Below are 11,624 nucleotides of genomic sequence, written 5' to 3' on the forward strand. Positions count from 1 at the left end.
GTCACCAGCAGTGTGAACAGCACCTTTTCAAGCACTGAGGTCATCAGCACCTTTAAAAAGCTTAAAACCAACCACTCGGCAAACAACATTTACACACAAAAGACTTCAACAGACACTGCTGTGCTGGATCCGTTACAAGAAACTGTCCTGGGTGATTTTGTGATACAGATGTAATTTTTGTCCAGAAGTAGAATTCATTCTGGACATGCCACACAGAACTGGTGTGATTTTTACTGATTCTTTCTGTAGATTGCTCACATCAAAAACTTCCACTTGCTACTTTCAAAACATAATCTGGTCCCTCTGGATTGCAAGAATGAAAAATTTGCAAACATACTGATTATTCTACCTAGGAAGAGGCAGTGGAAGAAATTATCTTCAATATATTTTTTTAATTTATGGGAAGCTACAAAGCTCTGGTTTCCTTCACAAAAGAAGCCTCAGATCAACAGAGAAATTTATCTACTTGCCACACAAAGAACATTCAGGCAGTGCTTTAATTCAAAGGTCCAATTTTTATAACCTTAACTACCTCTTAAATGTGTCAGACCATGGGGAGCTGACCCCAAACAGCAGCCAAACACCCACTTCAATGCCTTCCCATCCCCAATGGGACAGGAGAGAGAACAGGAGGAACAAAAATGAGAAAACTCATGGGTCAATAAAGACGGTTCAAAGGTGAAGGAAAGAGGGAAAACAACAAACAACACAGAAAAAAAACCCCACTCATCTCCCACAAGCTGACTGATGCCCAGTAAGTATCTCAAAAACTGTCATCTTGGAAGTCAACAGCCCCATTCTTCCCACAGTGTTGTTTCCTCCTCTGCCTCCATTTTTATTGCAGAATTATGTTAATGGTAGAAAATAATCCTTTGGCCAATCTCTTTCATCTGTCCAGATGGGTCTTCTCCCAACCCCTTGTCCATCCCAAACCCACCATTTGGGGAGGTCTGAGCAGGAAAAAGAGAAAGCTTTGACACTGTGCAAGCACTGTTCAGCAACAGCTCAAACATGGGTGAGTGTATTATGGATGCCATTATACCACAAATCCAAAACACAGCACCATATGAGCTGCCGTGAAGAAACTAAACTCCATGCCAGGCAGACCAAATACACAGGTACCCCGCACATTTACACAGCACCCAGACAAAAATCTGTGTTCAGAAATCTTCAAAATATGCATAGTGAGCTGTTTGTCTTTGTTCTAGCCAGAAACATACACCCAAATTTTCTTGAAGGCAGTGGTCACACCAGTCCATCTCAAATTCATGTCCTACTCAAGCCCAAAATGCATGAATTTGAGAATCCTGAGAAGGAAGTAGTTTCAAAGTATTTGCCCAGATTAGCTCAACCAGTATGCCATAAAATATGCATATACACAGAAACCCAAAGAAAGAAAAACTCAAGAAAAATCAGGAAAATAACAAGTCCTAGATAATACTAAAAGCACCAATCATAAAAAAAAATCAGAAGGAACATAATTAATAACAAAGCAACTCCTTTGAGGTGATAAGAGTAGATGTGTTCTGCATTAAAATGGGTATCCATGGGTGAGGAGACTGTCCTTGTGCAACCCACACTGAACCAGTGTTCTGTTTACTTTCAGGGAAGTTTTAAGGTCCAAGTCCATGCAGTTTAGTCTACACAAACTTTTGACTCAAACTAAATCAGGCTAAATAACTCACAGCATGTCCACCACAAGAAGGATATATAATTTGGAAAAACCTTGGATTTTAGGGACCAGTAAGTAGTTTAAGTACTTTACACGGTGGCATGTTGTTTCAGTCATCACTCAAACCACAGAGATGTATCTAGCAGCCATTTACAAGTGCTATAAGACACCACTTATTAGTGGAGATGGAATTCAACGGTTCAGACAGCTAAAATCTAAAATCTCTGATCACATTCAAAAACAATTTTAAGACTTAAAATCTGCTCAAATTTGGCCATATCTTCAAATGACTAGCAAAAGACACACTGCTCTGCAATTTTAAAGCCAGGTTACAGAAGAGAAAGTGTTCCAGGTTCTTGATCAGACAGCCTTTAAAAGACAATGGGTAAAACAATTATTTCCTGCCTTATTCTCTGAAATGGCCAAACCATTTTGAATGAAGGTTTAGAAAATATTTATTCTTAGACAGGACATTTGAGGTCATATATTTAGCAGTTAAGCAACTGCAGATGCAACCAGTGCAGGCAAATGTATCTATATAATGATGTTTTCTGCCCATTCTATAATTACAGGATGAAACTGCATGAAAGCTGGCATTTAAAAATTCTAACATCTAAAAGAATGATGCTAAAAAACATTATGAAAATATACTACCTTATAGTAGTCTTACAGCATTTCATTACCTTTCTTACAGACCAGCAATGCTCCAACCAGACCAGAGTTAAAATCCATTGCCATGTTCTCATGAGAATAGTAAGCATAAGTAAGACAAGGAAGGTCAGCTTCTCTCGGACCAACTTCTTCTGGTATATCCCACACGTATGTGTAGAGCTGGCCTGGAAGTACAGCATCATCTCGCTTTTCTGCAGGTGATGTTCTGTCATCATACAGGGAGCCTGCCAAGAAAAGAGTCAGTAGGGTGGCATGAAGAAAAAGAGCAATTAAAGTGCTTGGAATATCTTCCTATAATCAGCTCCAAAAGCTTGGTTTGATCTTGCTTATATGACACTTCAGCTTCAAAGAAGTAACTCATGATTCCACTCACACATTGCTGAGAGTAGTATGGGGAGAGTAGCTAATCCACCACCATCCTATTTCTTACAGATGAAAGATTTCCTAGAAGTATTATCACTGCCAAAAGTTTGGGCTCTTCATCAGTCTGAGTAGGGTTAGGATGGGATGAAGCTTCAGCCTCTGCTCACTGATGCTCTGCAGAGGAATACTGCCCACTCTGTCACCTTCCTAACTGTCTCTCAAAGCCACCGCATGGGCTGGCATTGCCTTGCTGCCTTAGGCCTTTTGTATACTGCACATCCACACATGGAGGCAGTAATGGCTCTTGTCTGTGCCTGCCATATCCAACAGATCTGCAATATGACAAAGCAGAGATAGAGAATTGAAATCTGAAGTGCAAAAGGAACATTAATTAATATGACAGTCAAACTGAACTGCCCATCCCTTCCAATGATATGTTCTGTTCAATTCCATGAGATGGAGCTGCAAAACTCCTTTTGCAACCAAAACCTTGCATGAATTTGTACACTGCAGGTCAAAGCTCTGGCTCAGCACCCAGGGCAGGGCAATCCAGGAAGCATGAGCAACCAAACTCACTTAGTGCTGGTACAGATATTTTAATGTCCATTTGGTCATAGCTTATAATCTGGTTTTGATGGTCTCATGAGGGTGTGGAACAAAGCACCACAAAGCTGAGCATTAAATCCTGAGTATCAGAACAGCATGATCAGCACTGTTAGGAAACTGTGCCCATGACACTCACATTGCTAGTGTTACAGTGATGAACAAGAAGGGAGCTAACAATGAAGGTGTAATCCAGGATAAACAGATATTTGTGTTACACATAGCTTCACATATTGATCTAGATCCCTGTCAACATTTCATGCAGTAGTCTACAAGCAAATGAGCAAAACATGGAGTTTCTACAGTACTTACCTTCTTCAGTTTTGCTGTAAACTATGCCTTGAGGATGAATACTGACTGGCTTGTCAGCCATATTTTTAAGGTGAACCACTAAAGTATCTCCCACTTCAGCACGTAGGGTTGGTCCCAGAAGTCCTGTAGTTATTTAAGATAAAGAAAGGAAAATATTAATAAAACAGTATGTTCAGTGAAACAAAGAATTTTCTCCCCCTTCAAAAAATATTAGCTCTCAAAATACAAGTCTCAAAATTAATAGAGAATGTAATAACACTGCAATGAAGACTTACCCATAAAAAGGCATATGGGAACTTAAAGGATATAGTGCATATTCCAAAATGTTATAAATTTTGCATCTGGCAACTAGCACTTAAAAATCATGGGAAAAAAAGGGGGAAAAAGTTATTTACAAATACAGAAACTCTATCAAAAGTTTCATCCTGAGGTTCATTGAAAATTTCTAGACATCTTTCACATACAATTTCATTAAATAATTTTAGAAGATAAACATTTTATAATTTAAGAGTTTAGAGAACGGTATTCAAACACATTATTTTAAGTAGCACTCTGAATGCCAGAAGTCACAGAACAAAGAGCTCTTTCAATTCCCAGATGTTATCCAAGTAAATAATCATTTCCATACTGCAAATTTCTTGAGGCATTTCCTGCAAAAGATTTCAAGAGCTGGTATCCCTACTCCCCATGTGCAAAAACAAGCAATTGAAAAAGCTGCTAAGATAAGTTTTGGCTTGTAAGTCTCTTCTTTGGTAAACTATTTTGTATATATTTAGTTTCAGGCTTTAGGATCCTTCACAAGGAATTCATAGTGTCATTGCTGCGGCTGTGCCAAATCTAAATGCATGTGGTAAATGTCATCAGATGCTGAAAATAAAGGGAACAACTTTGTATGGTGCAACTGATTTGCAGACAGCCACATCCTCTGAAAGCCCAACCTCTCCATGGCCTTTGGAAGCCTCGTTCCTGCACTGTAGAGACCTCATCCCCTGTGCCTATTTGGTTTATGTGCAAATAATGGATGCAAAAATACAAGTGTGCTTAGGTGGCCACTGGCTTTAAAATAAGGAACAAATCAAAATACTCAGGACATTTCATTCCTGTTTACCTGCAAATGTATTTGCTGGTTTTTCTTTTTTAAAATCCACTTCATATTCTCTGTAAGAAATTTTCTTAAATACAGGATCTGAATGTTCCAATCTGAAACCAAAAGAGTGATAAAAAATATTGAAAGGACGAAGATTCTCAGAGATGCCATTGCTGTTTGATGGAAATCTCAAAAAATGAATCTTGGAAATATATTTAATCACTTGCACATTTTGCTGAAGGAAAAAACACAGTCCAACTCTTTGTAGTGTCTTCACTTCTCCCTCTTACTCTATTGAATTTATGATGTTCCCGAACCAGATAATGTCATATAGGGCATCCAATGTCCATACCTAGAATAGTTCACCAATGATTTTACAGGTGGTTTTTATGGGTCCTTTTGATTCTATAATGGTATAAAGATGCCTTTGTTTTGTCCAAGACACAGAGGAAGATGTCTCAACCATATTTAACCTGGAAAGCATCTGACAAAATAGAGGAAAAGAAACCTGAATTTCTGTTTATTCAGCCCTATGGTTGAACTTTAAGACTCACCAGAAGGGTTTTAAAACAGCATTAACAGCAAGCTCCTGTCACAGGAATGACTCTGAAGGCAAGAACAAAGCTGTTCTCTGACAACAACCAAGGATGTCACAGAAAGTTAGAAAATGAGAAACAAGACTAAGGGCACTTTCCACTGCAAAGTGCCCTGAGTCTTGTTACATAAACAATTTGACACCCAGGAGACCACACAATGTTTTCTTAGAAAATATTTAGGCAAGCAGAAGGAAACCAGCAAATGACACTTCTGCAATGGAAACAATGATGAGAAGAGGGCTGAAAGGGTAACAGCCCTTCACATTTATTGGTTGATTTACTATAGTATGTATGATGACTGAATCCAACAGTAATTCCACTTGCTCTCTTTGTAATGCCCTTTCAGGCACATTTCACAGTGAAGAGCTGATGGCCTGCTCAAGCATGGGGAGGCTGAGCAGAGAGAACCCACTTCAGTGACATACAGAGCCCATAAGGGGGAGGTCTCTTTTGGAAGAGACCTCTTGTAAATTTCTCTGCACCCGTCTCTCACCACAGCATAGTCAGGCAGAAGCAATTGGTGTTTCAATTAATTCCCCCCTCCTTAAAGTCATTGATAAAATTTTGTGTAACTCTTTAAGGGGAAAAGGATGGGATCCATAATGTTCATTGACAAGAGCTGCCCTAATGTGGCAAGGTTCATGAGAATATGCACGTAAGACTGTAGGGTAGAAGAGGAAATTTAGCAGTGCCAATTGTACAGTGAGGAGGAATAAAATACCTAGCACACTAACACTTCAGAAACATCACACTACACAAGCAGGTTGAGTTACAGAACTTCCAGGGTTTGCAGCAGCAACACCGCAAGATGCACAGATAATACATATTCACTTTATGCTGAAGTGCCTTATAAATAAATAGCACTTGTATATAGTAACAAACCTCTGCAAAGATAAAACTAACACTCAGAGAAATAAGGTGTCCTTTCCTAGTCACAATTAAGGAAACAGCTTGGGAAGAATCCATTTTCCTTTCAACCTCTCAAGTTATTTATAAATAAAAGCACCAAAGTAACAGATTCATACACTGCATATAGACATGCAGCTTCTACTGAAATCAGCACAAGTTACATACCCCAATACCTTTGGGATCCAAGTCATCAAGCCATTAACTCTTCCTCAGTAAGTGTATTTGTGTTGTGAAGTCTTTTGTTTTTCTGGTTTTTTGAGGTTAAGTTTGTGGTTTTGTTGGGTTTTCTTTGCTTGTTTGTTTTGGGTTTTAGTTAAATTTCTATAAGCTCTATAAAATTCATTAGTCCCATCTGGGATGTGACTGGCTCTAAATACTTAGGCAAAGTAACCCAATAGATATTGAACATAAAACACTGCTGTGTTATCTCAGAGAACTTCAGCTGAGGTTTCAGACAGTCTTGTGAGTCTCTACTGCATGAAAACACTCCATCCACAATGTGAATTTACCCAAATAGCAGTTGATGTTTACATTGATGCACCCAGTGTAGAAGAGAATGAAGCTTTAACTAGTAAATTCACATGTCCATGTCAATACTTAAATGGCAGCTGGCTTCATGTCCCTACCTTTAAATGCCATTTTGACATTATGCTTATACCAGTTCTGTTAAATTGTCAAGGGGGTTTTAAAACCAAGGAACTTTGCTATAATTAGATATTGGGAAAAAAAAGTTAGAAAGTCATAATCTGAACTGGAAATACCTTTTCCATATTATCCTGAAATGCAATACATGTTCAGAAAAAATAATCACAAAAAAAAAAAAAAAAAAAAAAAAAAAAGTCATCCACCTATAATGTAGGAGGGCAAGTAATTTTAAATTAATGTTAATGTTTCATTTTTAGTAGTTCTCCTTCCTAATTTATGCACAACTCGAAATTACATCCATGTTCTGAAATCTGTAGCATTGCTCTTGCAGTGTTTATAATGCTAAGGACAGTAGTAGTAATAAAAATAACGTATTTTATATTCTTGATTGGTGGATGCAGGTAGGCTGGCCACTGTGCAATGCTATCTGAAAAAAATAAAATCAGTATTTTCACTTAATAAAGCAGAGAAATGCTTGATCTTACCACCTTTACTGATCAGAGCGTACACTTCACAAAAGCTCTGAACAACTCAGAAATGGTACTAGTTCCAAAGTTCATCTGGCTCTGATTTAAGTGAAAGTGATAGCATCAAAACTGGAACATAATTATTCCTTCAGCAAATTCTAAAGTCCTAAATTTTTTGAGATCTTACCAAACCATGGCTCAACATTGTTCAACATCCATGTACCTAAAATAAATACATTAAAAAACCCCAAGCAACGAACATTAAGCTATGCAAAAATGACAAAAGCAAGTCCTGGAGCTTATTTAACAGAAGTGCTCTGAAAGCATAAAAATAATTCTATCTACTAATGCAGCAAATAAAAAGGAGCTTTTAATATGTCACTGGCTATAGTTCAGATCATGCTGTTTAAGGTCAACCAAGTTCCTCTGAAATCAACAGATTGTGCTCCAAAGTCCTCCTGATCTCTGCAATTCCACAAGAGATGAGAGACAAAAACCACTTGTCAGTCCCAAGGGAGGACTAATTTCATCCTTTTATCCTGTACTTTGTTACCTGGACTTTTCCTCAGGTTGTGGTTTGTAGGTCCAGCTGGTGATCTGTGCAGCTATATAGTGCTCTCTGACCTTCACAGCTCCTGCCACATGCTGCTCTGAGTCTGGCCACCATGAACCAAGCAGAAGCAAGAGAAAAATCTGCAAGCAGTGCAGAGTCATGGTAGAGTTGCCTGTTAAAGCTGCTCTGGAAGACAAGGCAGAAACCACTGCTTTTATTGCTGTTGTTGCTTCTAACTTCCTCTCAGAAATGAAATAATTATGATGCAACAGGGTAACTACATTTGCTGTGCTCAGGTCATTGCTCTTCACCTCTGCCTCCCCTTACTGACAGGGATCCAATAGAGATAAAAAAACTGTTTAAACTATCTTCCTTCCCCTCCTCCACACCACCTCCAGCAAGAGACGTGCACCAAGGAGAAGCAGCTTCAGCACTACTAGGTGGTTGGGTCATTGTGTACTGAGGCAGCAGGATATCAGAGGCAGAAGATTATTTAGATTACTTCAATTACAGGATGTTTGACTTATGTGGTTAGGAAGAAGAGGGGCATATTTTCTATCTTCCCAGAAAACAGAAATCCAGCACATGGCCGGTACTGATGGAAATTTCCCAGGTTGATGTTACACCTCCTTAGAAATCATTCCCAGGTTAAAAGCAAAATACTGAAGGATTAAGCACAGGGAGTAGAATTGGGTGCAGAGCTACAATCTCGTTCAGATCACCATGCACTGCATGCTCAGAACAGTAAGGCAGCCGCCCTTCCAAACGTTGCCAGCTTCAGCTTGATTCCCACTACACTCCCAAATACCTCAGGTAATAGGTAACCAGTGGGCTTCTCAGTGGCAGCTACCAGGTTAGACAGGAGACTTCTAACCTAGTCTTGACTAGGGTCTGTTGGCATTTATCTAACAAGAAATTATTAGGAAAATACCTTTTGATAAGATAATTACCAATGTCAACTGCAGTACCAAAAATGTTTCCCTGCTTTTGCCAGTACTAAGAAGCTGGTCAAAACAACAAGTAAATTGTTGATCATGTTTCCCACACACTCAATTAACTAGAAAAAGAAGAAATCCTATCTAATTTTGTTGTGGCCAACACAAGAAAAAATGAAACCAGTATTTTCAATACTGTTTTCCAAATATTTTAATGAAAAAATTACCTACACCCCCAAATCAAAACAACTCCAGTCCAGAACTAGACAAAAAGGACATTTCATTTTGTACTACTTCAAAAGAAAACCTGATCAACTCCAGGTTTGATATATTTTTTAACAGCAGAATGGCCTAACTGGCAGCTTGGTTAATTCTATCCAAACTATAAGGTACCATAAGGACTTGAAAGAACTAGGGGAGATGGCTCAAAAAAAAAATAAAATTGATGAAGACCAACAGCTACATGCTCACCACCAAACATCAGGATCATTTGGTACATAAACCTGAGAACAATTAGTTCACTTAGACAGCACATGACTACCAACATCATGGTGTATTTCTTTAAACAAATCTTCCTGTGATTCTGTTTTATGAACTAAGTGTTTGCATTAAAAATATCCATTATAAGTAGGCTTCTAAGAATTTTTCCTTTTAATAAAAAGCTAAAATATTGCAGGCTAAAAATTAATACCCAGATTACGTCATTAACACCCTCTGCTTTGTGTGTTAGCTGGGAATCATCAAAGCTGACGTCAATTGGTTACTTCCCTTTTATCCATTTTGAGGAACTGGGGAGCTGTATTTTTGAAATTTCTTAGTCAACGAATTATGCAGCATTACTCTAAAGCTAAGAATTTCTTTCATAAGTGTGGCTGATCATATTGATAGTTTTAAAGATCAGTATCAAATTGAACTAGAGATACTTTCCATTAAGCTACATTGACTGCCATTTGTTACCCTTCTTTAATCCTTTAAGAACAAGAAATCCAATACTGGCTGCTTGCTTACTTTCTCCTCACATTTTAAGTATCAATGTAAAATTGACTTGCCTGAAATCATCTGCATCAGCCTTAGGTTTTTTTTCTTTTTTCTTTTATTTAAGCTATTCCATCACATCACATCACATCCTCTAGGCTTTATGAAGTTTCAGTGTTCTGAAAATCATTATTAATAATCCAAAGATATTGTTCCCTTCCATCTGATCAATCATTTCTAATATTTGTTATTATATCTTGTCTGATGTTGTAAAAGGCTAATACATACATATAATTTTTTTAAAATTAGTGTTGGCTGCCTGCAAGCTATTACTATTAGTCCATGAGAAGTGACTACAGAATGCATTCTTTCAGGCTGGAATCTTCCAAGACAATGTAAGTTTATAGGTTATTCATACATTTAGCTGCAATCTTTTTTTCTACTTCACAACACTGCACATGCTGCAAACTTCATATTTTATCATCACTGCTTACTGACATGTTCAAGTGTAAATTACAAGTCAACAACATAAAAAATCATGTGGTCAAAAGCCATGCATGGCAGAATGTGGGTCCAGGGCAGGCTGGCAAGACAATCTCTGCAGCAGAATGAACAAGGCTATTCCCAAAATAAAGCAGTACCTTTGGGATGTACTGATTCTGAAATGCCAAATGAAAGTCGGGTATGGAAAGAGAAGCCTAGGAAATATCTTTTAACACTAAGAGCAGGTCTGTGTCTTCCAACTGGGCAAGATTATTGTCTATTCTGACACCCAGTAATTATGGTCCTGATTTCTTGTTATGCTACATGTGAAAACATACTAAGGGTATACTTGCAGTCCTGCTCTAAAAGCTGACCAGTAAAATTAACTGGCAGTGCCAGTTTTCCACCTAGGCTGGGTGAAATAGCCTAGGCTGATTCTGAGCAGTCACGAACAGATCTTTAAGAAGAGATGTAAAGTGGTGATATGTAACTTGCTGCAAACAAATTAGGATCCACAACAAACTTGTTTCTACTTCATTAAAAAAAATACCCAAAGTGCCGGCAGGCAGGCAGTCATATCCTGATGCCTGCCATCAGCTTTCACAACTGGTGACAGACAGAGAGCTAGTACAGAGAAGAAAAAGTCGTACAATTGTGGAATTGCTTGCTAATAATGCCCTATGAGAGATCTCTCTCTCATTCAAACTCACCAATCAATGCACAGTGGCCCTGCACTTGGTTTAGTGCAGGGTGAACAGGCTTCATGGGCAAACAAGGAGTTAATTATTGAATCGCCAGTGAACACTGGTTCAGAAGTAGGTAAAAGACAGAGGGGGCACTTACCAAATCCGCCAGGCATTAACGGGAACAGAGGCCATCAGCCCAATTTCTTCACTTCTCCACGTGGGTGCTAAAGCCAAGAAAGGTTAACCTGTGAAACAGCTCAGTTTAGAAGCCGAAAGTAGATGTGCCATGCCAAAAAAAACATATAAGCAGGCAAAAAAAAAAGATGCAAGAGAAACGAAGGCTTTCTTTCAGAGAACAAGTCACAAAAGAAGATGTATGTCTCTTGATGACAGCCTACACAAGAACACATTGTGTACACTGTTAAGGGTAGGCAGGCTGTGTGACTTCTGTGGTCATAAACAAACTAAAAGGCAGTAAGAATGTAGAAGAGCATTTCAGTTTGCCTTGGCACTTCAGAAGTGCTTCGGAAGACAAATAATCATGTTAATTTAAACCTAAATACATTAATGTGTTAAACTTGTATTTCTTCTTAGCAGATGTCCCTTGTTAGAATTGCGGTGTTTCTCCAGTCGATGTTTACCAAAAACAATTATTTAGCAGGACCA

At 38.4% G+C, this 11,624-nt stretch overlaps 1 protein-coding gene across 1 annotated transcript in view; it reads right to left on the minus strand.

Annotated features, from left to right (window-relative positions):
* Positions 1 to 11,412, minus strand: part of F5 (coagulation factor V) — a 37,048-nt gene extending 25,636 nt beyond the window's left edge. Inside the window, exons 1-5 of the mRNA XM_063148296.1 lie at positions 11,116 to 11,412; positions 7,880 to 8,065; positions 4,731 to 4,822; positions 3,623 to 3,745; positions 2,356 to 2,568 (exon numbers count right to left, since the gene is read on the minus strand). Of these exons, the coding sequence (XP_063004366.1) occupies positions 2,356 to 2,568; positions 3,623 to 3,745; positions 4,731 to 4,822; positions 7,880 to 8,040 (589 nt within the window). The 5' untranslated portion in view covers positions 8,041 to 8,065; positions 11,116 to 11,412. The remainder of the gene's footprint in view (positions 1 to 2,355; positions 2,569 to 3,622; positions 3,746 to 4,730; positions 4,823 to 7,879; positions 8,066 to 11,115) is intronic.
* Between the last annotated feature and the right edge of the window lie 212 nt (positions 11,413 to 11,624).

Source organism: Melospiza melodia, chromosome 2 (genome assembly GCF_035770615.1).
Source record: "Melospiza melodia melodia isolate bMelMel2 chromosome 2, bMelMel2.pri, whole genome shotgun sequence".
NCBI classification, from domain to species: domain Eukaryota; kingdom Metazoa; phylum Chordata; class Aves; order Passeriformes; family Passerellidae; genus Melospiza; species Melospiza melodia.